Source organism: Drosophila sulfurigaster, chromosome X (assembly GCF_023558435.1).
Source record: "Drosophila sulfurigaster albostrigata strain 15112-1811.04 chromosome X, ASM2355843v2, whole genome shotgun sequence".
Lineage (NCBI taxonomy): Eukaryota > Metazoa > Arthropoda > Insecta > Diptera > Drosophilidae > Drosophila > Drosophila sulfurigaster.
The window spans coordinates 5375843-5402821 of NC_084885.1; the positions used below are offsets into that span (position 1 = coordinate 5375843).

At 39.8% G+C, this 26979-nt stretch overlaps 7 protein-coding genes and 1 non-coding gene across 14 annotated transcripts; 5 read left to right on the forward strand and 3 right to left on the reverse strand.

Annotated features, from left to right (window-relative positions):
* Window positions 1–1857: 1857 nt before the first annotated feature.
* Window positions 1858–13656, forward strand: LOC133849124 (apoptosis-inducing factor 3-like). 5 transcript variants are annotated; one of them, XM_062285014.1, is made up of 4 exons: window positions 1858–1983; window positions 4753–4824; window positions 4893–5034; window positions 11695–13656. In XM_062285014.1, the coding sequence occupies exons 3-4, from the start codon at window positions 4965–4967 to the stop codon at window positions 13386–13388; spliced, it is 1764 nt and encodes a 587-aa protein (XP_062140998.1). In that variant the 5' UTR covers window positions 1858–1983; window positions 4753–4824; window positions 4893–4964; the 3' UTR covers window positions 13389–13656. The 5 variants fall into 5 exon arrangements, with proteins under 5 accessions (XP_062140998.1, XP_062140996.1, XP_062140997.1 ...); XM_062285012.1 differs by having other exon boundaries at window positions 4898–5034; XM_062285013.1 differs by lacking the exon at window positions 1858–1983 and adding an exon at window positions 4084–4242.
* On the reverse strand, window positions 9198–10519 carry LOC133849093 (uncharacterized). Its single transcript, XM_062284967.1, has one exon. The coding sequence runs from the start codon at window positions 10283–10285 to the stop codon at window positions 9464–9466; it is 822 nt and encodes a 273-aa protein (XP_062140951.1). The 5' UTR covers window positions 10286–10519; the 3' UTR covers window positions 9198–9463.
* Window positions 13657–13869: 213 nt separating the features above from the next.
* On the forward strand, window positions 13870–15545 carry LOC133849133 (uncharacterized). 3 transcript variants are annotated; one of them, XM_062285026.1, is made up of 4 exons: window positions 13873–14102; window positions 14154–14498; window positions 14989–15122; window positions 15183–15545. In XM_062285026.1, exons 1-4 carry the CDS (start codon window positions 13956–13958, stop codon window positions 15400–15402), a joined length of 846 nt encoding a protein of 281 aa, XP_062141010.1. In that variant the 5' UTR covers window positions 13873–13955; the 3' UTR covers window positions 15403–15545. The 3 variants fall into 3 exon arrangements, with proteins under 3 accessions (XP_062141012.1, XP_062141010.1, XP_062141011.1); XM_062285027.1 differs by having other exon boundaries at window positions 13960–14102; window positions 14167–14498; XM_062285028.1 differs by lacking the exons at window positions 14989–15122; window positions 15183–15545 and adding an exon at window positions 14710–14822 and having other exon boundaries at window positions 13870–14102.
* Window positions 15546–16036: 491 nt separating this feature from the next.
* On the forward strand, window positions 16037–18426 carry LOC133849125 (vacuolar protein sorting-associated protein 26). Its single transcript, XM_062285017.1, has 2 exons — window positions 16037–16403; window positions 16711–18426. The coding sequence occupies exons 1-2, from the start codon at window positions 16257–16259 to the stop codon at window positions 18184–18186; spliced, it is 1623 nt and encodes a 540-aa protein (XP_062141001.1). The 5' UTR covers window positions 16037–16256; the 3' UTR covers window positions 18187–18426.
* A 225-nt stretch (window positions 18427–18651) lies between these two features.
* LOC133849138 (large ribosomal subunit protein mL63) lies at window positions 18652–20242 on the reverse strand. The gene is made up of 2 exons (XM_062285033.1): window positions 19973–20242; window positions 18652–19902 (listed from the first exon to the last, which is right to left on the reverse strand). Exons 1-2 carry the CDS (start codon window positions 20141–20143, stop codon window positions 19753–19755), a joined length of 321 nt encoding a protein of 106 aa, XP_062141017.1. The 5' UTR covers window positions 20144–20242; the 3' UTR covers window positions 18652–19752.
* Window positions 20243–20597: 355 nt separating this feature from the next.
* On the reverse strand, window positions 20598–22130 carry LOC133849128 (required for meiotic nuclear division protein 1 homolog). Its single transcript, XM_062285021.1, has one exon. It carries the CDS (start codon window positions 21990–21992, stop codon window positions 20676–20678), a length of 1317 nt encoding a protein of 438 aa, XP_062141005.1. The 5' UTR covers window positions 21993–22130; the 3' UTR covers window positions 20598–20675.
* Window positions 22131–22650: 520 nt separating this feature from the next.
* Window positions 22651–26676, forward strand: LOC133847976 (anaphase-promoting complex subunit 7). The gene is made up of 4 exons (XM_062283333.1): window positions 22651–22836; window positions 22966–23461; window positions 23522–24470; window positions 25832–26676. The coding sequence occupies exons 1-4, from the start codon at window positions 22765–22767 to the stop codon at window positions 26364–26366; spliced, it is 2052 nt and encodes a 683-aa protein (XP_062139317.1). The 5' UTR covers window positions 22651–22764; the 3' UTR covers window positions 26367–26676.
* Window positions 26677–26828: 152 nt separating this feature from the next.
* Trnar-ccu (transfer RNA arginine (anticodon CCU)) lies at window positions 26829–26901 on the forward strand. The gene has a single exon. It is a non-coding gene; the product is annotated as a tRNA-Arg (tRNA).
* Window positions 26902–26979: the final 78 nt, after the last annotated feature.

Here is a 26979-nt window from a genome sequence, read left to right on the forward strand (position 1 = left end):
CCATCCCCATCGATGGCATTGCGACTCCTTCTTAAACAGCGACGCCGACGCCGACAGCGACTGCGGCTGCGGCTGCTGACCGACCTTAACCGAGCGTCACCAGCGGCCATAGACACACATTCCGTTCATGACACACACACACACACACACGCACACATACACGCAGGCGACACACACATAAGTTGGGAGTTGTGTGAGACAGACAGACAGAGAGAGAGTATTTTGGGCCGCCCAATTGCAATGGGCACACTGAACTGTGAACTGACTCTCTGAGCAGTGCATTGGCAGCACCGGCCCTTTGCACAGTGGTGCCAAATGCTACAAAATTGTCATGTTATCTCTTTATTCTTTTCCACATGGCAAACTGAAGATGCTACTATATTTTATATAAGTACTAAATAATTTATGTGTAATGTTGTTAAATAAAAGGATTAAATAAAAAATCAAAAACGTTTTCTTAGCTTAATTTGTGTTATTGGTTCTACAATTTTGTTGGTAAGATATTAAAGAATTGCTTTGTAATAGGTAAATAAGTTGATTCTGAATATTTTAATTAAAGTCGATTATATTAATTTAGAGCATTTCTAAGCATTCAATGTTTGACAGCTAAGCTTGAATTGAATTTAAAATGAAATGTTTCTTAACAGCCACAAAAAAGCTGCTGCAGAGTTTTATGCTTAATAAATTTGATTTGCAATACGATATGAAATTGAGCAAAGCTTGCACTCAATTGAGTTTGCGCTCGAAAATTGCGAAGGTGCCACAGTGCGACAACGTTCAAAGGCCTTCAACGTCAAGGTCAATGTTTGGCACACAAAAAAAAAAAGAAGCACAGCAACAACAACAAAATACGACGAAAGTTACGTTTTTATTTTCGTTGTTGTTGTTGTTGTTGTTGCTTGCGAGGCTCGTTTCGTTTAGGAAGGAGGAGAGTTTGAGGTAAATTGTGATTTGGAAACTGTGAGAATTAGGCACTTGAACTATTGAGGACGTCGCACTGTCTGGCCGAGATGTGACCTTGGCCACACGCACCCAAAAAACCGTTTGGCCATTGCACTCCACAACAAATGAAGGCAGCAGTATTAACAACAACAACAACAACAAAAGGAGCATCATCATCATAATCATCGTGTGTTATGCGTGCGCCTGTGTGACCTTTGAACTTGGTGCAGTGCTCTGCTCATCAAATGGAATTGAAATTGGAAATCGCAGAAGTCAACATCTGTAATCGGCACACGGCAATCACTTGAACGACGCGTGGAAGCCGCAGTTGTAAACAAACAACAATAACAACAATATATGTACATACATATATTATAAATACATAATATAAACAAAATACCTACAATATATGTATATACTGTGTACTTAGATTAGAATTGAATTCTATCGCAAGCATTAATCAGTTATTAATTGAATCAATATAGTAAACACATGCTGAAGCACACGCTGACCTTTGAGAATATATTTTTATACTATATACATATAATATATGCAAAGAGTAATACATAATATATTTACAAATAATAATGCCAATCAAATCATTAATTAATAATAATAACAATATTAATTAGACAACATTAAAACGTGCCACGAGCACACATACTGACCCTGTTCCATAAAAATCTATAGACTATACAATTGAGAAGTTGTTACAAAACAAATGCGTTAAATTTCAATTTCAAATGTTGGCGCCCAACACAAAGCAGCGCCATCTGCTGGCAATTGTGTTGTACCGTAACAGCGCTGTTATTAAAGCATAACATACTCAACGGGCAACCGTTAACTGCGCAACTATCGATAAAAAGTGTGGCCTTAAATGGAATTTGTATTGTACTTCACCGGTATATTTTAAAATCCAACTTGCGGTCACGCTGAGTCACCAACTACAAAAAAAACTATTGTAAATAAACAATGCCGGCAGAGCACCAAATTGACATAACAACACAATTCAAAGAGCAGCTAAATTCCGGAGCGCAAAATGTACGTATTAAAAACGTTTTTAAACGTTCGAAATTGTGCCTAATTATTAAGATAGATTACTGTGTGTGTGTGTGTGTGTGTGTGTGAGTGTGCGAGAGTGTATCAATTTCATTGACTAATGAGAATTTCACATTTCCATATGCCAATAAGCCTCCTTATCGGCGACGTGCTAGCGAGTGCACAGGCCGTAGCTAAAAAAACAGTAGTTAGTCAATAGGAGACGAACAAACTTAAGGCACTTCGACATCGACACATGTATGTACATGTGTATGTTTGTTTGTTCAAGTGCTGCGCTTACATGTGTTAATGTGTGTGTGCGCGTATAGTGAATACTCAGAAGTTCAGCTGTCCGTGTCCTAGTTAATTTGGTAAAAAGAAACTCGACAATTGCCGTTGATTTTGTATCTTCAATCTAACTAATTGTTTTGCTTGTTCATTGTCGCTATCGTTTCGCTATAAATAATTATTACTTGAAATTTGATTTTGTTTTTTTTTTTCGTATTCTTATGGTTTTGGTATAAGTAAAAGATCAGGTTAATGTGGGCAATTGCTTTCAGTGCTGTGCTAACAACTAACTGGTTATGCATTTAAGCTCAAAAAATTCAGAGGTCGTTTTTCCTTTTTTTTTTTGTGTTGCTTTGTGTTCTTACTTTGTAACCTGTTGCTTGCTGTTGTATTGTGTTGTGTTCTTGTGATTACTCTCTGGGTACTTGACAATTGCTGAATGGTGTGGAGCCTTACGCGTGTCGTGACACGAGCTGAGTGTTGCATGTATCAGCAGCATTTGTGCAGTGTTGCCAATTCTTCTGTTCATAAAATAGCGAAAGTAACATATGAAAAACGCTAGAAACCGCCAGAAAATAAGGATGATAGCCAAAATATAAAGCTACGTTAGTAAAACAATATTTTTATTAAGTATTTTTGAGTAGTAAATTTCATCAATCATGCCCTATTCTGGTGCACTTTGTTCTGCAAAAATTGTTCCCTCACAACAATCCCAAATGGTCAATGGGGCTGACCAATGAATGCGTCGTTTTTTTAGAGACAGTCGGAACAAACGTTATTTTGTTCGACTGTGAAAACGCAGATGACGAAGACTTTTAGTTGTTTGTCTTGGCATGTGCTTGCAAATCACAAAGTTTCGCATTAATGGTACATTTGCAATATTTTCATTTTAGATCATCGGCTGCATCTAGAGCTAACCAATTCTTAAAGAAGGAGTTATAAGTCTTGGGCATTTTAACTGCCACACACGATCGTTTTGGAAATTGTGAAATACACAGATGGTCATGTATATCTAGTATAAAACTAGTAAAAACTATAAATCGATAAAAATGCAAAGATCTTTTGGCATATCGATGTTTTTTACCATTGCAATGCAAAAATACTGAAAGGTTTTAAAGTGTGGCATACTAAAACATAAAAATACACAAAAGTACCAGATATTTTTAAAAAACTAAAGTTCCATCAGTTTTGTTTTGAAAATAGCTATATTTCCCGCTAGCCGCTAGTTTTCAATTTATCCCGCATTTTGCTTTTGAAAACCGTCAGATGTAGCGGGGAAATAGCTAAATTGGCAACGCTGCATTTGTGCCCGGCTTAATAATGAGCACTGCAACCTGTTGATTGCACTACGCTCAGTTGACAATTGCTGAATGCTGCGGTGCTGAGCATGTGTCGTGACACGAGCAGAATGTTTGCAAATTCAAAATCCATACGCAGTATAAAATTATAAAAGTGTACAAAAACGTTAATGTGACGGGGCGTGGTTAATAATGTTGGCCACATGTTGCGAGTTGCTGGCATGCTCATTACTATTACTATTATTATTATTATTATTATGATTGGTATTGTTGCGGTTGTTCGCGAGCGTCGACAAGGTCAAAACGATTCGTTAGTCACACACAGGTTAGCTGCTTGCATAGGCTCCAATTTTGACCAAACATACAAAAGCATACATATACATACATATGTGCATGTGGGTATGGGTGTGTCTGTGTTTGTGTATTAAGGCGCAGGCAATACACAGATGTAAGCAGTTTTTGCCGCCATCGCCGCCGCCGCGACGTTGTTACTATCGAAGTTAGTTTGAAGCATACTCGATTCGCAGCTCATGAACGTCGGACGTGTGTTCGTCGCTGTTCTCTGCACAATCCGATCCAAGTGACTTGGCCGTTTTAACCCTAAAGTCTCTCAACGCGTCCGTCATTCAATAGTTTAATCTTAGCTGTTGCATGCTGTCGTCGTCTGTCGCGCCGGGTTTGTTTTTGTTTTTTTGTTTTGTGTTTGGGTTTCTCCCATTGTGTGTGAATCACACACACACACTCATAACAATCAGAACTTGAGAGCGTCAAGCGCATTCCAAGTGTGTGGACGAGAACGAACGTGTGTGCGTGTGTGTGAGACTATAAGAGAACGAAGACTCCGAGAGAGAGAGAGAGAGAGAAAATTGGCAAATATGGCGTAATCCCATGGAAAAGCAAAAAGCCAGCACATAATACAACAAACTTAAATTGCAATGTGACGACTTTTGCATGCCCTAACTTTTTTTTTTGTGTCTTTACTAATTTGGGTATAATGCTAATTTCGGTTAATTAGCACAGTGTGTGTTGTTGTCTGAGCGTGCAAAATAAATAAATACATTTTTGTGATGAATCATTGCGATCTTTTTTTGTGTGTGTGTGTGTGTGTGATGTTTTGTGTTGTGTTGTGTCGGTGTGTTAATAAATGCTCTCAATTAAATTTAACATTTTTTGTTATTAATTTCAGGTTGCGCTCGAAAAATTGTTCAGTTTTAACATTGTTTAAGCAATTTCAAGTTTTACGCGGTTCACACGCTAGGTACGTATCTCTGCTTCAAATTTATTTTTCACTCTTTTGGTTTAAAATATGCTTATCTTGATTTGTAGTATAGAACGCGACAATTGTTAGTGCAACAAAATACTCATAGACATCTACTAATACAACAACAAATACACAACATGGGTTCGATGCTCTGCAAAGAATACAAGACAACGGGAAAAGTAACCCCAAAGCCGGAACAGGCAACAGGTAATTAAAATAATACAAAATTCTAAAAAAGAGTTGGGAAACTTTTCAAATTAAAATATGAACGATTTAGTTCAAATATGAACGAACTCTTTGAAATAAGAACGAACTAGTTCAATCTGAAAGTTGCGCAACTCTTTGGTTGTCTATATTTCAAGGTCGTTGTGGTCTGTATAGGGCTTCTTTGTTTTTCTAAAATATTTCAATTTATATGATATTACTATTATTACATTAAAGTATATTTGATTTTAATATTCTATCACAAATTTCAAACAAACAGTAAAAGTAATTGGTGAGTTTTCTAACAATGACAGCTTTCTGATTATTAGGGTGACCATGTTACAGCTCATTTGAGCGTAAGATCTCAGCCAACGATTGTGAAAATAATTAAACTAATTACAGTTATTTCTGGAATTTCTGCTTGTGACAGACGGAGGCTTTCTCCAAGTCAACTGGAGAGTGGGGGTTTTGCCTTTCCAATTGTACATACTACTTTATTTATTAAAGACGGTTTATCGGCGAGGTTGATTGTAAATCAATAATTACAATTTCCATTTTTCAAAATTCTTTAGTACAACAAACATTTTCGTGTGCTGTTGAGCTATAATCATTTAGTTTAACCTCAATTCGTGGTCTAATCGAGAAAGAAAGAGTGTGCAGGCAGAATGCAAAGAGCGATAGCGTGCGAGAATAAGCGATAGCATGCGAGAAAGAGCGTGTGGAGAAATAGGCGAAGAGAATGAGTGATTGAGTGCAGAGAAAACGGGCGAAAACGTAAAGCTAAAGCTCTCTCTTTTTCTTTTTATGCGGCCATACGACATTAGGTTTTGACTTATTCGCTTGTTTCACGTTCAGTTTACACTCTGAACTTAGCTGACACGGTCTCTATTTTGTTTTTTATTTCGTGTGTCTATCATAGACAGCAATCAAAAGCAACTGGAGACATTCCCACAAATATCCATATCCATAAAACATACTTAAAACTGCGTCATATCAGTGTCAAGCAAATCTGAAATCTTTTCAAAGTAATTTCGAGTGGATTTTTTTGTTGTTTTCTTTCAAAGGTAAGCAAGCCCAAAAAACACATATTTGCTGATTGTTTTTTTTCGCTTTTATTACAATTGTTTAAGTGTGTCCGTGACAAGGCCAACAGGTTCGTTGTATGTGTGTTGTGTGAGTGTGTGTGTGTGTGTATGTGAGTGTGTGTGCATTTGCAATAGCAGTAAATCGTAGCAAATTCACACACATTTACATTGGTTAACATCCAAATTAACAACTAATTAGATTGTACACCGGTTTCAGTCAGCATCAAAACTCACAATTACTTTGAAGTCAATTCAAGTATTATTTTTGTGGAACCTATCGAGGGTCTGAATCACATAAGATCTTTCGCTCTTTCTCGTTCTCTCTCTCTCTCTCTCTCGTTCTCTTTATCAAGATTTAGCTTCGTCACTAGCTCTGACGTCATAACAGTTTCTCGAAGTTTTTTCTTTTATCATGAGTTTGCGGTTTTCATATTTTGATATCTGGTGCATATGCCAAATGTTATTAAATGTTGCGTAGTTTTCATTTTTATCGCTTTTCTTTGGTCAGTCTTAAGTAACGTTGTTAAAGTGACTTAAGCAATTATTTTATAGTTTGTGGTTAAGCTAAGTTTGTGGTTTAAAGTTTATGAATTCTTTGAAATGTGGGAACTTTAATTATTTCTAAAATATTAAAAAATACAACAACTTTAAAGGTTTGTTTTGCATTGTTTGAAGTTTTTTGTTCATTATTTGATGATTTTTAGCAAAATTTTAGTTTAGTCAATATAACTTTATAATTATTTTACAGTTTTTATAATATTATGCTATATTTTATTTCTAAATTTGATCGAATAAATAAGTTATTACACTTTATTCGATTTGAAAATAAAATGTGGCATATCATAAGAACTGTGAAATAATTATAGTCTTATTGGCGCATCTAAAAATTTACTACAAAATTATTAATTCATTAACAATAATATTAAGACAGATAAATTTTCAAATGTAATATTCTTATATTTATTTTATTTAGTTTTCACAAAATAATAAATAAATAAAAAAAAAAATAATCTTTCTCAAGATACTTTATGATAATATAATTTCAAAAATTAAAATTTGAAATTAAAAATTAATCTTTCTCAAGATTGTTTTAAAAAACTAAATATAACATTTTTGTGAATCCAAATTTTTTTCTATGTTAAAACTATTTTTTACACTTCTTGGTTTCAACTTGATATTTTTATTGCGATTTGTTTCCTTATTTGCTGAATTTAGCCTTTTATTCCCCACTGGCAGCTCAATCTGCCAGCAATCTAATTGAAGTATTGACATTTTGATAGATATCTGATTACCCATTGGCCCCAATAAGTGCCCTCTTTTAGTTCTTTTAGTTCTTGCCCAACCCACTTGCTGAATGACGCATCTAATTGTTAAAGGCGCTCGAGTCGAGTTTCCTTGCTAGCACATTGATTAGTTTTGTTGTTTTGGCCACATTCAAAATCAATAACTGAAACAGGTTCAAATCGGTTTCCAAAGGCAACAACGTAACGCGAGTTATAAATAGTTAGAAAGTGCTAGTAAATACTTTATTATAGTTGGACATGTGTCCACACTTTTCCCAGTGATGTTTGTATTCATGACATGCATGTTTTCATTATTGTGTTCCTTAGGCTTATCAACAGTTATCGCTAGAGTGATTGAGCACTTCAAACTTGCATATCATTTTTTTTTGTTTTGTATTTATCAATAAAATCCCTTATCACAAAAGCTATGTCACTGACATTCAGCCGGAAAATTCCACGATAAGGTCTTGTTTCACTCGAATTTAAGAGATGCTTATATAATGCATGCAACTAGTTAAAGTCGAAGTCAAAGAGAATGTTGCAAGGTTTAAATAGGAATATTTGCTTATTTTTTCAAAAGTTTACAGTACATTGATTTAAGCATAGGATTAAAAAAAAATAGGAATAAATAATTGCATGTTAGGAAATTGTGGCTAAATTGGCTGTCGGGTTTTCAGGGGGATTTTTTCTCTGCCAATATTTCAACAGTTTACATCCATTAATTTCAAGTTTTTTTTTTAAACCAAAGTACATTTACTTAAGAAGTACAAAAAAATGAATAGATCTTGAGAAATTGTGGCTGAATGGGATGTCGGGTTTTCATTTAGGAAATTGTGGCTGAATTGGCTGTTGGGTTTTCAAGAGTTCTTTTCTTTGTTATACTCAACTGTTTCTATAACGAATAAAATAGTTTAACAGTTTTACATCCATTCATTTTATGGTTTTTTTTACCAAAGTACATTTATTTAAGAAGTACAAAGAAAAAAACAAGTAAGAAAGCTACAGTCGAGTGTACTCGAATGTTAGATACCCGCTACCCATTTTGAATAAAAGCAATATATTTTGCGGTATTATTCTCAAAATATACTGAATATACTGCAAAAATACTAAAAATATACCAAATGATATATGTGGTATATCGATATAGTACCGCATTCAAAATATACCATAGACGGTACAATGTACCAGATTGTCAGCCAAAGGAACTCAGACCCCTAGTAAGTAGGCGTTTTTGCCCATACAAAAGTATTTCTTTAATAACTTCGACGATTTATATGATCGCAGCCTAATTTTCAGTAATCATAACTACTATAGTTATTATTATATACCAAAATTCGCAACTTTAGCTTTAAATTTACGCTTGTTATTCGATTGTTTTGATTTGAAACAAACTTGATCTGCGTGCAATCATAACAAATGCTGTCGAAAAAAAAATTATAACTCTATCTCTCGTAGTCTCTGAGATCTAGGTGTTCATACGGACAGACGGACAGACACACAGACGGACATGGCTAGATCGTCTCGGCTGTTGACGCTGATCAAGAATATATATACTTTATAGGGTCGGAGATGCCTCCTTCTACCTGTTACATACATTTCCTGTCGGCACAAAGTTATAATACCCTTCTACTCTATGGGTAGCGGGTATAATAAATAAGTAGATGTTGGGAAATTGTGGCTGAATTGGCTGATGAGTTTTCAACGGTTCTTTTTTCTGGTAATATTTCAACAGTTTACTTCAAGTATTTTGAAGTTTTTTCCAAAAGTCCATTTATTTAAACGACTAGACAAAAAGAGAATAAATAATTGGATGTTAGGAAATTGTGGTTGAATTGGTTGTTGTCTTTTCAGTTAGGAAATTGTGGCTGAACTTAATGTTGGGGTTTCAGGAGTTCATTTCTCTGTTATATTCATGTGTTTCTATAACGAATAAAATAGTTGAACAGCTTACATCCATTAATTTAAAGTTTTTTGTTAACGAAAGAACATTTATTTAATAAGTACAAAAAAAAAGAATAAATAAGTAGATGTTGGGAAATTGTGGCTGACTTGGCTGTTGGGTTTTCAGGGGTTCTTGTCGCTCTTCTTTCCCGCTGCCAGCTGCTCGAGTCTCGTGATGGCATCGTCGAGAAATTGTCGTTGCAACTGCAGCTGAGGCAGCAGCTCTTCGGCACTGAGTAGCTGCACTTTCTGCTGCGGTTTGCTCGACTGTCCACGCAAAAAGCTCAACGATGCCGATGAGAAAGTGGAAGTGGAAGATGATGCACTGGGTCGCAGCATGGCGAGCAGTCGCTTGATTAGCGATGGGGTAGCATTGGAGGCGGCTGCGGATTGCGCAATGCTGCCGCTGGGGAACTCGGGCATCGCCAGCAACGGTGTCCAGAAGTAGGAGCTGACTGCTGTGGGCGTTGTGGGCGTGTCGTCGCGTTGTGCCTCGCCAGGTGGCAGCTTGGCAGCAGTGTGATTGCCTTGCGACATCGTGGCATCCAGTTGCTGCAGCTGCTGCTTGAGTTCGTCCAACTTGTGCTGCAGATACTCAAAGTCGGCGGCCAAATGGATGGCCAACTGTTGGGCATCCTGTTCGTGTTGCGCCTTCCCCTCCAGCGTCTCGATCTGCAGCTGCACCTCCTGCTGGCGTTGCTGCAGCTCCTCCAGCAGCAGCGGCGTCTCTGGTCGGAAATTCTCCATGTAGAGTCGTGCTATCTCCGATTGCAGCAGCTGGCGATGCACTCGCAATGCGCTTAGCTTCAGTTCCAGCTGTTGCTCGGGGCTGGTCACACTGCCACTGACACTTCCACTGGCATTTCCATCACTTCCAGCTGCCACCAGATGGTGGAGCATGACCAGCACGATCAGCGCAACAAGTTCTCGACGCGACCACGACATCTTTTCAACTGATCTCGTCAGCACGTCAGCTCATCAACAGCTGCCCCCGTCTCCTTCTTAAGGGCTTGGCCGTCGTCACTTTCTTTCCAGTCAACCGCTAGTGTTGTCAGCCGAAAAGATAGATAGCTAAGTTTTGTTGGCCGAAAAATGGCTAAAGCCGAAAACATTAAAGATAGATAGCTACATTTTAGTGGCCGAAAAATTGCTAAAGTTTGAAGTTGATGAGAATTCTTTTCTACGTTGCTTCTTTAACTTTCGTCTTTTTCTATATATATTTCATAAACTAATTTATTAAATTAAAAATAAGTGCAACTGTAAAATGAAAAATTGTATCTTAAAATTTTAATTCTAATCTAAAATTTCTTGCTTTAACGTTAATCGTTTATATATATTTCTCAAACTAAGTTATTCAATTCAAAATTAGTAAAACTATATAAATTAAAATTTCTAAATTATTAAATTTTCATCAAAATACCATTTCTTTTATTATTGAAAATTTGTATATTATTTGAAAGTATTATTTATTAAAAGTTAAGTAGCTATGTTGCTTATTGAACTTTCATCTTTTTCTATAAACTAATAAATAAATAATAAATTCAAAATAAGTAAAACTATAAAATTAACATTTGAATTCTAATCTAAAAATCCTTGCTTCTAAGTTGCTTCTTTGACTTTCATCTTTTTCAATATATTTCTCAAACTAAATTATTAATTTCAAATTTGGTAGAACTCTAAAATAAAAATTTGTGTATTTTTATATAAAAATTCTGCGTTGCTTCTTTAACGTTGATTTTTTTATATACAATATTTCTAATACTTAGTTATTCAATTCAAAATTAGTAAAACTATAAAATTATTTTTTTTTAAATTTAACTTTCATCTTTTTCCAAATATTTATCAAACTAAATTATGTATTTCAAAATTAGTAAAATTAATATTTTTTAAATTATTCAATTATTATTTCATCAAAATACCATTTCTTATATTATTGAAATTTTGTAGTTTATTTTAAATTATATAAAATTGGATTTCTTAATAGTTAGTTATCTAATTAGCATAACTTCTTTATAGCCGTCCATTTGTATTTCTAAAACTAATATTCACAGAGTTTGGTTTTAAACAAAAGATCGTATTTTAATAAAGAACAGAAAAAACAGCTGTTGTGGCAACACTGAGCACTAAAAGTTGATGCTCAAGCTGAAGTTTGGGCTGAAGCACAGCAGGCGACACTTTCTAAGTTTATCTTCTAAACGAATTTCGATTGCCATTAAACGGGAAAAATTTTTATGTGTTTGTTTTAAATTTAGAAAGAGAGAGAGTGAGAGTGAGAGAGAGGGAGGGAGTTTTTAGACAAGAGTGGAAGAAAAAAGTGCTTAAGACAATGTCTAACAAACGAAATGTCGTTGCAGGTGCCGTTGGTTCTTATCAGTCGAAGTGCAGCACGGAGAAGATGTCGCCGCCATCAAATGTGGAAGATGTTGAATACACGGCGCCCGTTGCCGTTTGCAAGACCACCGATCTTGCCGATAACGAGATGAAGCAGCTGGAATTCGACGAGGACACCAACATATTGCTGGTGAAGCAGAATGGACGCTTCCAGGCGGTCGGTGCCAAGTGCACGCATTACGGAGCTCCGATGCATACGGGCGCCTTGGGTCAGGGACGTGTGCGTTGTCCCTGGCATGGGGCCTGCTTCAATCTGGAGACGGGCGACATTGAGGATTTCCCCGGACTCGATTCGTTGCCCTGCTACAAGGTCGATGTGAGCGATGGTCAGGTGTTGGTGCGTGCCAAGCACACTGATTTGGCCAAAAGCAAACGCTTCAAGAACATGGTCAAGCGGGATCCCAGCGACGAGCGTTGCTTCATCGTTGTGGGCGGCGGTCCGTCGGGTGCCGTTTGTGTGGAGGCATTGCGTCAGGAGGGCTACACGGGCCGATTGATCTTTGTGTGTCGCGAGGACGTCTTGCCCTATGATCGTGTCAAAGTGTCGAAGGCAATGGGCCTGAAGATTGAGGCGTTGCAATTCCGTGACGAACAATTCTACAAGGATCACGACATTGAGTTGTGGTTGGGCGTTAGCGCTGATCAATTGGTCACGGCCAGCAAGGAACTGCATTGCTCCAATGGCTATGTGGTCAAGTACGATAAGATCTACATTGCTACCGGTTGTTCGGCCTTTAAGCCCCCGATTCCTGGCGCTGATTTGCAGAATGTGATGACGGTGCGTGATTTTGCCGATGGCCAAAAGATTGTCGCTTCCATCACACCAGAGACGCGTGTTGTTTGCCTCGGCTCCAGTTTCATTGCCCTCGAGGCGGCCGCATTCCTCGTCTCGAAGACGGCCAGCGTGACGGTCGTGGGACGTGAAAATGTGCCACTGAAAGCAGCGTTTGGCGAACAGATCGGTGCACGCATGCTCAAGCTGTTCGAGGACAACAAAGTTCACATGCAAATGGAGAGCGGCATCACGGAGATTATTGGCAACGACGATGGCAAAGTCGTGGAGGTTCAACTCACGGATGGCTCCCGATTGCCGTGTGATCTCTTGATCATGGGCACCGGCTCAACGCTCAACACACAGTTCATGGCCAAGTCTGGAGTGAGGCTGAACAAGAACGGTTCGGTGGATGTCACCGATTTCATGGAGAGCAATGTGCCCGATGTCTATGTGGGCGGTGATATTGCCAATGCTCACATTTATGGCTTGTCGCAGTCGCGTGTCAATATCGGACATTATCAGTTGGCGCAATATCATGCTCGCATCGCTGCGATCAATATGTGCGGTAGTGTCAAGAAGGCTGAATCGGTGCCGTTCTTCTTTACGATGGTCTTCGGCAAGGGCATACGCTATGCCGGACATGGCGCCTACACCGATGTCGTCATCGATGGCAGCCTCGAGGATTTGTCCTTCATCGCGTATTTCATCAATCATGCGGACACTGTCACTGCGGTGGCATCGTGTGGTCGTGATCCGATTGTCGCCCAATTCGCCGAACTCTTGTCGCAGGGCAAGTGCTTGGGACGCAATCACATTGCGAACCCGGAGAATCGTCAGGCGTGGACGGCGATGCTCAAAGAGCCGCTGCCCAAAGTGCGCTAGGATAACTACAACTACTTTGCTCACTATATAAATACATATATATATATATACTTATTGTTACAATTTGTTAAACCGTACGGGATCAAAAGCGACACATCCATCCCAGATTAGGGAGGGCGTCAACAGTATTTTTGTATTATCTCCACCCAACAAATTATTTGCTCTATTTTCGAATTCAATGTCATGAGTGTGTGTTGTAATGTATTAACTCTGCTTGTACCAAAGCAAATTGAGATTTGTACAATAAATACGTTGCATTTTCTTAAAAGCTTGTGTCATTTTTGTTTTTTAATTATAAGATTTCACGTTTAGCGGTCACTCGGAAGCTTATTTGTCCGCTTAACGCAAAAAAAAAAAGCTAGAAAACTTGTAGAAAACCGAAATATAATTCACTTTTCACTTAGCGGCCACTTTTGTTCGCTTCCACTTGAGGCCGTTAAGTGAGAAATGCTTGTTAAATAGAAATTGGAATGGAAATTGAGTCGAATCAAGAAACTTCCGATGACTGCATGCAAAACATGTCAAAATTCCAAATTTTGAAAAACAATTCTCAATCCACATACCAAGATGACGACTAATCAATTGAAATTAGCTGAACAAGAGCCTCAAGAAATGCAACTCAGACTTGTTCTATGCCATAGACTTGCTGCTTGGCGTGCCCTCAACGAGGATTACCAACAAGTGCAGACAATAGCTCTGGAATTTCGACAATGGGTACGTTTCATCAGAAAATTATGCCTTTATATAGGGAATTTTCTCAATTAGTTTGAAATGGCAGCTGAGAAAATTGAATGTTTTGAGCAAGTGCTAAAACAACGCAAGGAAATGCGCGATGATCACATTCAAAGTCTAACTAATGCCGGCGAAATCTCTAGAAATTGGAGCATGAAATACTTTCAGTTACAGCGGAAGCGCAAAGAGCTGCGTTGCCTCAGAGATGAGCTCTTGAAAGCCAAAGAAACGTTGCGAAATCGACAATTGCAGCTTGAGCTTGTTAAAAAGCAACTGCTGCAACAGACAATCGATTCGCACCGTGCTATGCACAGTCTAAAAAGGTGTAAAGCCATGAATGCACATTTGCGGGAACGCAATCTAAAGCTCGAAACGGTGGTAAGTACCAATGATCGCACCCGCTACTACCAAAAAAGTAGAAGGCAGTGAATACAACAGGCAGAAGTCTCTGTTAAGAGAAATTATGTTGATTGCATCGCTTTAACACACAACTGCGCTGTTAGCGCCCATATAATAGGCAGAAGACGGCCTGTTAAACTAGTTACGATCGAGTCACTCTCTGTTAACACAGCTTACGTTAATTGCATAGCTTTAACAGACAACTGCGCTGTTAACATTGTTAGCTCTGCAAATAACAGTTTTGACAATGTAACCAGTAGAGAACAGCTAATTGGAATTTTGTCCCTTACGATCGGAATCCTGCAGGCAAGTCGCTATTAATAGAGATTATGTTAAATACATTGCGTTAACAGACAACTGTCATGTTAACACTGCAATCCCTGCAACTAACAGTTTTGACTATGTAAACACAAGAGAGTAGCGATTTGTTCTTATTCTTTTGTATATCTTCTCCTATAATTATTTGTAGTCTTTGGAGGTCATGGAGTTGTATAGATGTCGTGCTCTGATGTTGGCCAATCAAACAATGGATATGGAACAGGAATTGATTGCGGCGCAGAGCAAATCGCAAGTCATTTCGGATGCTACCACGCATCTGCAATCGTAATCCAAAAATGTAATGTTCTACATCGAATAATTCATAACTATTCACTTTGTCAACAGTAACATTAAGCAAATACAATTGCGAGAAAGTCGACTTATTGAACAACTGGCAAAGTATTCAAAGCTGGAGCTAGAGCTGAAGCAAAAGGCTGTTGGAAGACTGATTTCGAATGTCCTGTACTATTTACGCTTCTTGTGGGAATGTGTTTCTAGTTTGTCGCATTATCCGCAGTTAAAAGGCTCATATTACAAGTTCCAGAGCGCTTTGGCATTTTTATAAATTAAATTTTGAATTGGCGCGCAACAGCAGCACGATTTGTTGCACGGAATGCAAGGCGACAGAAATATTAATATTGTAATAGAATTTGATAATACTTATGCAAATGTCCCATATTGACTATAAACCATTATTTATTGTATGCAGTTTATTATTTTTGCATATTTCACCAAAAATTTAAAATATTGTGACGTCACAATTGCTCAGTTGCATTGTCGTTGTCATCAAACCGGCATTTATGTGTCATCGGCGATATATGTACATATATTGACATGTAGACACGGCGTGTGACCATAATAGTAGTAATAGTATACTTTGTGGTAAGATAAAAAAAGAAATACCAATGAATGTACACTGCCCCTATATTTCAATGTGGTAAGTGGTATTTTTCGTTGCAGCAAAGCAGTATATTTTCAAAATCGCACTTACGTGTATATGGTGTTTTCGCTAAGCGATGAATCGTTGTCGATATATTTGAGAAAAAAGTTATTATTCCACACAACAGCAGCAGCCAGCACACACACAGACACGCGAACACGTACACACACACATATAAAAACGCCCAATAAATTACAAGTTGCAGAACCATACAAGCGACAAGTAACTAGCAGCATTAATATAGGCAAGCAAGCAGTAAAAAATATATAAATATAAAAAAAAAACAGTTTTATAACGTATTCATATTGTACTCAAACTGGCAGGACGCTGCGCCGATCGTAACAACAACATAAAGAGCAATAACATTCCACATTACAAAATTATTTCGACTGCTGCTGGCCAGTGTAACTCAACATAACACATACGAAAAAAAGGAAAAAGAAAACTAAATTGTGAATCACAAACAATCATTAGCAATAATGAATTTCTTGGGTTTTGGCCAATCAGCCGAAATTGAGATAGTTTTCGATGGTGCGGAAAGCCGGAAAACAGCCGAGGTCAAGGGCGAGGATGGCAAAGTGGAGAAGATGCTGCTCTTCTATGACGGCGAAACAGTATCCGGCAAGGTACGTGCAAGTGCAAGTCCAGAGGGGGCGGTCACACTGTGTGCTACAATGACCGTCAATGAGAGCGTCAGCGGGCGGAGGCTGCGAAGAATGCGATAACAAAAGCGTATATCGGCAATCGTTTCCGTTGCCGTTGCTTCCTTCTTTCGTTCGCTGTTCGTTGTTGTTATTGTTCTTGTGCCACCCCTCCAGCGACAATTAACAATCAACAACTCCCCACCCGCACCCGCACTCACAACCACATCGACACATACAATTGCAATATTTGTTTGTTTATCGGTATTTTTGTGTGCTTATCGATTTGCAGGTAAATGTAACGCTTAAGAAGCCGGGCAGCAAACTGGAACATCAGGGCATCAAGATCGAGTTCATTGGCCAAATTGAATTGTTCTACGATCGCGGCAATCATCACGAGTTCAAATGCCTATCCAAAGCACTGGCCCGACCCGGCGATCTCATACAGAACAACAGCTATCCGTTCGATTTCCCCAATGTGGAGAAACAATTCGAAGTCTATGCCGGCTCCAATGTGCGTCTGCGTTATTTTCTGCGCGCGACAATTGTGCGACGGATTAGCGACATCACCCGAGAGGTGGACATTGCGGTGCACACGTTGTGCAGCTATCCGGAAATGAATAATCCCATCAAAATGGAGGTGGGCATCGAGGATTGTCTGCACATCGAATTCGAATACAACAAGAGCAAATATCACTTGAAGGACACGATCATTGGGAAAATCTATTTTCTGCTCGTACGCATCAAGATCAAACACATGGAGATTGCGATCATAAAACGTGAATCCACCGGCACCGGACCGAATGTCTTCAACGAGAACGAAACAATTGCCAAATATGAGATTATGGACGGAGCACCGGTGAAGGGTGAAAGTATTCCGATACGTGTATTCCTCGCTGGCTATAATCTCACGCCCACGATGCGGGACATTAACAAGAAGTTTTCGGTTAAGTATTTCTTGAATCTGGTTCTCATGGACACCGAGGATCGTCGCTATTTCAAGCAACAGGAGATTACATTGTGGCGCAAAGCGGACATCCCACGCTATCATGTTGCCCAGCAACAACAGCAGCAGCAGCAACACCAGCAGCACCAACAGCAACAACAGCATCTGCATCAGCAGTCGCATCATCAGCAACACCAACATGTGCCGTTGCATGCGCCGCCGCACTTGGTCAGCGGTCCAGCGGCGCCCACAGTGGCCCACTCGCTGATCGCCGAGCAAGCTGCTCAGGCTGCAGCAGCGGCCGCTGCTGCCGGTGACAGCAAGCTGGCAACAACAACAACAACAACAGGTACAGCAGACGGCGCCGGTGAGTCCAAGATGGGTCTGTTTACACGCGAGAGTCCGAATCAGGAGTTTAGCCAACAGCAGCTCGATTCACCGCTGCCCAACTCACCATCGACACCGCCACCGATGTCGTCGTTGTCAGCTGTTGATGATGACGATAATGGCGAAAGGGAACGTGGCATTGGCGATGGTGCTGCAGCGGCCACAACGAGCGCCTCGCCTGTGGCCATGTTGTCCAGCACGCCGCCGCCATTACCAAGTGCTGGAGGAGGCGGAGGCGGAGGAGTAACTGGAGCGGCGAGCGATGATGCAGTTGCAGCTGCTGGCGAGGAGCGACAACTGCTTGCTGAGGATGAGGAGGAGGAGGAACTGACGGATGTTGCGTTGCCATCGCCGCCAGCGCCATCACCAGCGCCCACTGCAGCAGCAGCAGCAGCCAAGAAGACGACGAATGTGGCGCCGTTGAGTGCGGATTAAAAATCGCGTTTATCAAACAACAGCAAGATCAACAACAACTACATATATTTAACAACAACACAGCAACAACAGCAAAATATGCATATATATTTTTTTTAAAACACAACAGCGTTAATTTACAAATTGTTACGATAATGTTTTTATTGAGGTTATGCGCGCACATACAAAAAAAAAGAAAAAAAACAAAAAAGAAAAGGAAAATCACTTTACAGAATGCGTTTCTGTTTTCGAGAACACCCCCACAAAAAGAAAAAGAAAAGAAGCAGCGCTTAAATACTCTCCCTCTCTCGCTCGCACACACCTATAAGCTTAGCTCTATTTCGGCAAATTGTAATCACGAGAAATTATTATATTATATATACAGATATATATATATATATAACGCTATTGAGTATTTGTTGTGATCCCAACTCATTCCTTTCCCTTTTCTCCTCATCCCCAAAACGCTACTTTTTGGAAAATTGAATTTTTCAATTTTGTTTAGCGAAAAGCATAAAACAATTCAAGAACAAAATGCTTTCTAAAAGTAAATAAAAACAAAAATAATAATGAAAATAAAGCAAATCGCAGCGTAGGCATAACTAAAATTAAATAAAAATTAGAGAATATATTATATATAAAAAAAACAAAAACAAAACAAAATAGAAAACAAGAAAATACAAAAAGAAAACGAAGCTGCCCGGAGTTGTTCTGAGTGCGCCTAGAAAAAAACATGTTACATGCATAATATATATACGATATGTATATATGTATATGACCGATCTGCATATATATATGTGTGTGTATATATTTGCTTGCATATGTACATAACATAATTCATATTAATATACAACAACAAACAAATATACATATATAATACAAATATATATATTATATATTAAATTTATCAAATTAATAAAAACGAATTGAAAATGACGTCATCAATAAGGAGTTACTGGTTTCGTAGCAGGGTCACACTTAAAACAAAAGCTTAACACCATGAAACTGAGTGAAAACAAGAGAGAGAGAGAGAGAGAAGGAAGAAAGAGAGAGTTGACTCTGTTGATTCTCAGTTTAGAATTTGATTGGAAAGGAATTATCCTCTCTTGGCATTAATAAAGTTGTACAATTTTGTTACAAATGCGAAATACAATGTATCTTTTAATAAACCCCGAAATATTTATAGTCTACATTAAATCATCATTCGAAAAACTAATATTTCTTTAACTGATCATTAGGAAGTATAAGGTGACAGCAAAAGAAATAGAAATCGCTAATAGTACAGACAAGTTTTAAAAACAATTGATCATCAAATAATAATATTCATTAATTCAACTCAACATTTGAAATACTAATTGGATCAACAACGAAATTTATCAATATAAACGTATAAAGAAATACATATGTATAGGATTTAAAGAAGCAAATAGAACAATTCTAGAGATAATATAATATTATCCGCTCGAATTCCAAACTTCTCGAGCAGCAAAAAAACAATAGTAGACAGAAGATTCCACAAAATTACATAAGTAATAGTTATGTGTAACTGTGATTTATTCTAAAAATGTAAATTGTGTTGAACAAGTTCTAATCCCACGCCTCCTTGACCTTCAGCTGATTGAGACGCTCCTCGATCGTCACATGTGGCTTCATCTTGCTCAACGTTTGTGCCTCCGTCCACTTGGTGACCAATTTCTCGTGCTTCTGCAGCTCCTTGGCATGGCCCGCTGATTGTTCCTACACACGAATGAATAATAAACACTCCTTCACTGATTGATTAATGGTAGTATTACTTAAGGTGATTTACCTGTGTAAGATAGGGATGCCGCAACAGAAACATGATCTGCTCCTGGCGTTCATATTCACGGGTCAGTGTCTCCATGGCACGTTTGCTCACTGGTTTGACAAGACGCCGCTTGCCACGGAATATGTGACCCGGCACCGTCTTTTTAAAGAAATTCACTATAGTTAAATGCATTGTGTGGGTGCAAAATTTTTATTGAAGATTTTTTGGTTTTTGCTCGCGAGCGCACGTTCAATGTTGTTGCACAAGTCTCCCCACCAAAACAGCTGATAGTTACTGCTGCTACTGTTGTTATCGATTGTGCAGGCAACTAGTTCGATAACAGTTGCAATCATTTGTTGGTATTACATGCACTACTCATTGTCTTGCTTCTACTCAAAAAAAAAATCCAAATAATGTTCTCCGTGGATCAACGGCAATTTTGAAGTACTATACCAGACAAACATCCGACGGTTACTCCTATCATTGATGGAGCTGACCACTACCTAGATAACTTAGGTGTTATCGATGAAGCAGCTGTTGCGCCGGCTCACATCGCTACAACAATGCAAACGACAATCGATAACTTTAATATTGAGCGCTCAATTCAAACAGACCCAAAAAGTGAACAATTAATGTTGTAAAAGTATATATATATATATGTATATATATATACAAATGTATTCATATAACAAACTTATACACTGCAAATACAAAAACATACTAGCTAAGCGCTATCTTGGGAAATGGGATAAGCAGTCACCGCTTCGTTCTGATGAAATGCACCATCGACAAAATGTAATATCTCGAATCCCACCTCGACCATAATCAGTATAATGATCATCCACTCCAGGCGTATGTGATGGGCATCGTTCAAATTATGTGACACCAACTCCGCCAGCTCCACGCAATGATTGATCTTCTCGTTCATCACCTTGGTGCGACGCGAAATGCTAAAATATGAGCACACCTGCAAATACAATCCCTCCAGTTCCTCGCGATCCCAATAGAAATCGGGTGCATCCAAAAGATCCGATGACAAGTTAATGGAATGCCGCAAGGCAAACAATTCGCCCGTTTTGCGCAACATGGCCGCACGTGAAATGCGCAAACGTCGTCCACGCTTCAGATCTTCGGTAAGATACTCCATAGAATCGATATAGCGATCCAATGTGGCTTCCCACAGACCCAGCTTAATCGACTGGGCGATCGCATTGGAGAATGTGTATTTGTAGAGGAAATTATCGCTGTCCGGCGTCACATAGAATTTGCCATTCTGAAAGAAGGCACGCGATGCCACATCCAAATCGCCGGACGAATCCACTACCGGATCACCTTCGACATCGACAGCTGTCGATGCTATGTACGTGTATGGCATCATTTCACTTTCTCCATGGACCAAAGCGCTCACATACGATTCTCGTTCGAAGCTGCGTAGGAAATTGAGCACATTATTCGTTTCGATGTCGGTGCAATTCCAAAACACCACAGATCCTTCACGGAAAAAGAATATTTCACGTGGCTGTTCGCCTGTCGGATATTTCGCTGTGACAAACAGAACATTCTGTTCGACGCCCAAATTGTCGGTGGAGAAGAAACGTTTCGTTTCGTATAGATTCTGTTGGCGCAGTGCCGCATGCAACTCCTCCAGATTGTATTCATCGGCCGTCGTATATCCGCGTGTCTTGAGAAATCCCAGTGCTGACAACTCATCGATGGCCAAACGCTTCTTGCGCAACGCTCGTGTGCGACTTGGCGATAGTGCCGTCTCCAACGGTTCGTCCACCTGTGGCAGCGTCTTTACGCGTCCTTTAAGCGGCGCTTTGGCTACAGACTCGGTGGGGCCAGTTGCTGCTGGTGATTCGGTTGTCTCCTTGATTATACTCGAGGCGAAGAACCGTTTGTTTATTTGCATGCTACCAATTGTTGTTGCTGTTGCTGTTCTTGTTGTTGTCCAGTTCAAGTTGCGTTGTAGTTGTAGTTGTGTGTGTGTTCGCAGAGTGCGTAGACTGTTGCAGAGCGTTAGACGTGTCGCCAGCATCATTATGAGTTTCTTTATTTACTTATACGTTTTGTTTTGCGCAATAATTAAAATTAAATACAAAAGCACTACCTAATTGCCATAACTCTGAATTCGATAACGAGTTGTTTATCGACTTGCAAGACATGAGCCGGCTACTTGGAATTGAATCAAAATAACGCAGTGTTCACTGAACTAGTTCGAAATATGAAATGCAGGAGTTTCGAATTGAAAAATATAATCTTTTTGCTATTCGATAAATGTTTAGGTCATACTATTTATCGAATTGCCATATTGAGAAATTTTCCGTTGCCCATATTTTTCGGTTCGTGCCAATGGAAACCCCAAAACGGGACTTTGAAAAACGTAAAAAACTGATTGCAGTGGAAATGGACTATTAGTTCACATGGCAATCTTAGACATTGCAAATGTAACAATTCAAATTCAACTGCTACAAATCGGTATTCCGATATTAGTATTTGTTTATTATTTGCTTGAATTTATTTTTGTATGCGCATTCATGTAGAAAGCTCTTAACAAAACTAAATAACCAACGTCTCGAGTGGCAGTTGAAACACAAATAAAAAAAACACCGCAATTGCACTCAGTCGATTTCTCGATAAAATACCAAACGCAACGCGATAGCAGGGCCATTAACAATCACGTTATCGATATTGTGGTGGACTCAACAGTCCTTTTGTGCAGCGGCGGCGGCTGGTTGTTGTCTGTGGCGACAACGCACAAACATATATATATACATATATATATATAAGCACAGCGGACAAGTAAAGCAATTATGGAGAACGTACTATTTGCCAATGTGCAAAACCTGTATGATAATGGGCTCTACGAGTGCACAATACCCGTGGTAAGTAAGCATTCAAAATACACAGCCTTGAGCAAAGGAGGAAAAAAAGTTTTCACTCACACACACTAACGTATGTGCATGTAACTGTGCAATTGCAATTGTAACACACACACACACGCTCACGGACAGGCAAGCCTGCTGGCTACGGTACTGAAGAACGATCGCAATGTGGCAACACTGGAAATGGAGTACCAAACGATGCTGTATTTGAGCAGTGCCAATTACAAGGAGCGCAACTATCGGATCGCCTGCAGTCAGCTGGAGGCCGTGCTGAAGCAACGCAAGACAATGTGGCGCCACAAGAGCTACCATCTATCGGACATCGAAAGATCCTACACACAGTTCCAGGATGCAGAGCTCCGTTATCGCATAGCGAAATGTTATCGCGAGATGGGTGACAACCAAATGGCGATCAGTGTACTGCAGGCGACCAAAAGTCGGACACCAAAGTTAAATATGCTGATGGCCAAGCTGCAGCTGCATCATGCACGCTACTTGACCAAAACGGAAAAAGCCGCCGCCTACAAGGATGTGTTGCGTGATTGTCCCATGTCCTTGACGGCCATCGAGGCGCTTATCGAACTGGGCATCGAAGGCAGCGAGGTGCATTCCATGGTGGTGAATGGTGAGTTGAGGTTTTTGTTTTCTACTCCTGTCGTAATGGACGCATTTAATTTGTTTGCAGCTTCCAACATGTCCAAGCCCATCGAATGGCTGAGCAGCTGGATCAAGGCACACGCCCAAATGTATGGCTGCAAGCATCTGGAGGCGGCCAAGACATTTCAGCAGCTCAATGAGACGACATTGCTGCACCATAACTATCATCTGTTGACCAACATTGGCAAGTGTCTCTACTACTATGGCAACTTTATACAGGCGGAACTGTGTCTGGAAACGGCCGCCCGGAATAATGTATACAATATGAACGCGATATGCCTGCTCGCCGTTGTCTATGAGTACAATGGCAAAAAGAATGTGGAGCAGGAGACATTGATTGCACCAATTAGGACACGCAGCACCGGTGAATTCAAGTCGCCGCATTGGTTCCTCTTGGCCCAATTGGCCTACGCCAATTCCAAGTATGAGCGTGCCCTGACCTACACGGATCGCGCTCTCGATATCGATCCGCGCAACATAGAAGCACTGCTGTTGCGTGGCAAACTCTTTGGCGGCCTCGGAAACAACGAGGAGGCAATTCAGGCGTTCCGCAGCGCCCAATGTATGGCGCCGTATCGCTTTGAGATCTACAAGGGGCTGTTGGCCTGCTACATCAGACAGAAGCGCATAAAGGAGGCACACAATATGTGTGCGCTTGCAGTGCGCTATTTTAGCACCTCACCGCGCAGCTACACCATGTTTGGTGGCACACTCTTTCACTCCAGCAATCCGCAGGTGAAGAAGAGCGCCAAGAAATTCGTAGAGAAGGCCCTGCAAATCGATGAGCACTATGCCCCGGGCATTGCACTGATGGCGGGCATCTTTCAGCATGAGGGAGCCGCACAGGAGGCGATTGGTTTGCTCCGCAAGCATGTCACCAATTATCCGCATCCAAAGCTATTTGCCATGCTCGCCGAGCTGTTGAGCAGCGAAAAGGATCTCGATGGTGCCCTGCACTTTTACATGAAGGCACTCAGGTTCGTCTTAAAAATCATATTTTCATAGTTTTGTTCTAAGGCGGTGTAAGAGCTGGAAGTCTGCAATTTTCCCACAACAACTACTGACTAATTGGCTTACAAAACAATTGTTAGGTTTATATATACTCACAGTATAAACTGAGCAAGAGCTGGAAGACTGAAAAAATCAGACTATTCTTTATTATTGTTGTAGTACCGACTGATCAACTTTGTGATTACCTGACTTAGAATTAGAAGCGCACAGTGTAAACTGGGTAAGAGCTAGGAGGCTACAATTTTGCAACTTTGTTTTTGTGTAAGGCGGTGTAAGAGCTGGAAGGCTGCAATTTATAACAACAACTACTGACTGATAAACCGACTTACTGTTTATTACGTTTATAAACGCACAATGAAAACTGGGTAAGAGCTAGAAGGCTGAAATTTTTAGTGTAAACTGTTAGAGCTGGAAGGCTAAAATTAACATCTAACAATATTTTTGGGTTTCATTGTTATTGTTGATTTACCGACTGATCAACGGACTTGCTAACTAATTGTTAGATTTATAAGCGCACATTATAAACTGAGTTAAAGCTGAACGGCTGCAATTTCTAACTGGATGAAAGCAGAAGGCTGCGTATTTAACACAACAATATCTTTGGGGGTCATTGTAATTGTTTCGTTTCCGACTTATCAATAGTGTGACTGGTAAAATTATGTGTGCACATTTTAAATTGGATAAGAGCTGGGTGGCTGCAATTTTTAGTGTAAACTGTAAGAGCTGGAAGGCTGCGTTTTTAGCACAACAATACCTTTGGGTTTCATTGCTATTGCTCGACTGCTGATTATTGTTTAACTAACTTACTAAATAATTGTGAGGTTTATAAGCGCACAATGCAAGCAGGGTAGGAGCTGGAAGGCTACAACTTTGCAGACAGCAGTACCGAAAGTTTCATTGCTGAATTCGTGACTGAACACTGACTGTTTGTTTTATAAATGCCCACTCTAAGTGATGTATGAGTGAGGAGGCTGTCTGTTTGCATTATAAATTCCCAGTTTAAGGTAAAGTAAGACTGAGAAGGCTGAACATTGTTAGGCAGTTTTTAGAATTTCAATTGCAGCTTATTTCAACCACCAAATCAGTATACTGGCCAAACTAAGAGAGGCATTTAATTTATTTAAACGCAGGATATTAGTTTTAAAGTTTTAACATAAAACATATTACATATTTCGTGATGCTTATAATTTGCTAGGCTTGCCTTTAATGAATGGGTAATCATGATTACTGAGTAGTTATAGTTAAATGACAAAATTGGAGCATAGCTTAAGGATAATGAAGACTTGTTGTGCACTTCTTATAAATCTCTTTCTTTTCCTTTTACCAGAATGGAGCCCACTTTCCGACGCGCCTTGGACGGCTTCGACGCACTGACGAAGGTGGCACGCAGCGCCAACGCCGCCACCGCCACCGCCAATGCGGCCGCCAACAAGCCAAGCGAGACAAGCGCCGCCAGCTGCGTCAGCGGGAGTGGAAGTGGGAGTGGCAACATCAGTGTTACGGCGAGTACAAGCAGCAGCAGTTCCAGCAATCAAAATGCAAACAATGTGACGAGCAGCGGTGGTCAGAGTTCTGGCAGCGGAATGAATACGTCGGCGGCATCGACGGCATCGACGGCGACGACGACAACAGCAGCAACATCAGGGTCAGCTTCGGCGACGGCGACGACGACGACGACGGCGTCAGGAACAATGGCAACGCCATGTGGGACACCGAATCATGAGTGGCTGCTCGACTGCGAAGAGATGTCCAATGATGCGCTAGAGTTGTCATCGCCGGCGGTGGCCCAAGAGGATGGCGATTTCGATACGTTCTCCGATGATCCCTTTTGGCAGGACATCGATGTGGATATAACAAATTAATTTCGTCGTTTTTCATCATCATTTATATTATTTTTTTTCTTATTTATAATTGTATAAGCTAGAATTGCATTCATTCCGCGCAAAACAAAAACAAATTCCTCATGAATCTCCTTTTCGCCAACTTTTAACATATTCTCCCCATTCCTTCTCGCCAAGTGCGCGCAAAAGAGAAAAAAAATCCACACACAGAAAACGATTTGCAAAATCCGTTTTGAAAAATGTTCCATATTTATGCATTAAGTTCTCGCGATTGTTACAGCCTTTTACGGTATTATGAAAAAAATTGAATAAACATTGAATTCAAACTGAATTTTTTGTTTCATCTGAAGTTCTTCCCTCTCTCTCTTTTCTTCCATGAGAACAACAACATTATTTGCACAGTTGGTAGAATTTTTGGTGTTTTTGTTGTTACTCACGCACTTGCCTTAGTTTATCAACGCCTTTTGTCACTGGCATAGACAAGCCCCAGTGGCCTAATGGATAAGGCATCGGCCTCCTAAGCCGGGGATTGTGGGTTCGAGTCCCATCTGGGGTAAAGAGTTGTAATATTTTGTCTTTTTTTTTTTTACTTTTTTTAATTTTGAACAAGTTTTAAATTTAATAATTTTTTTGC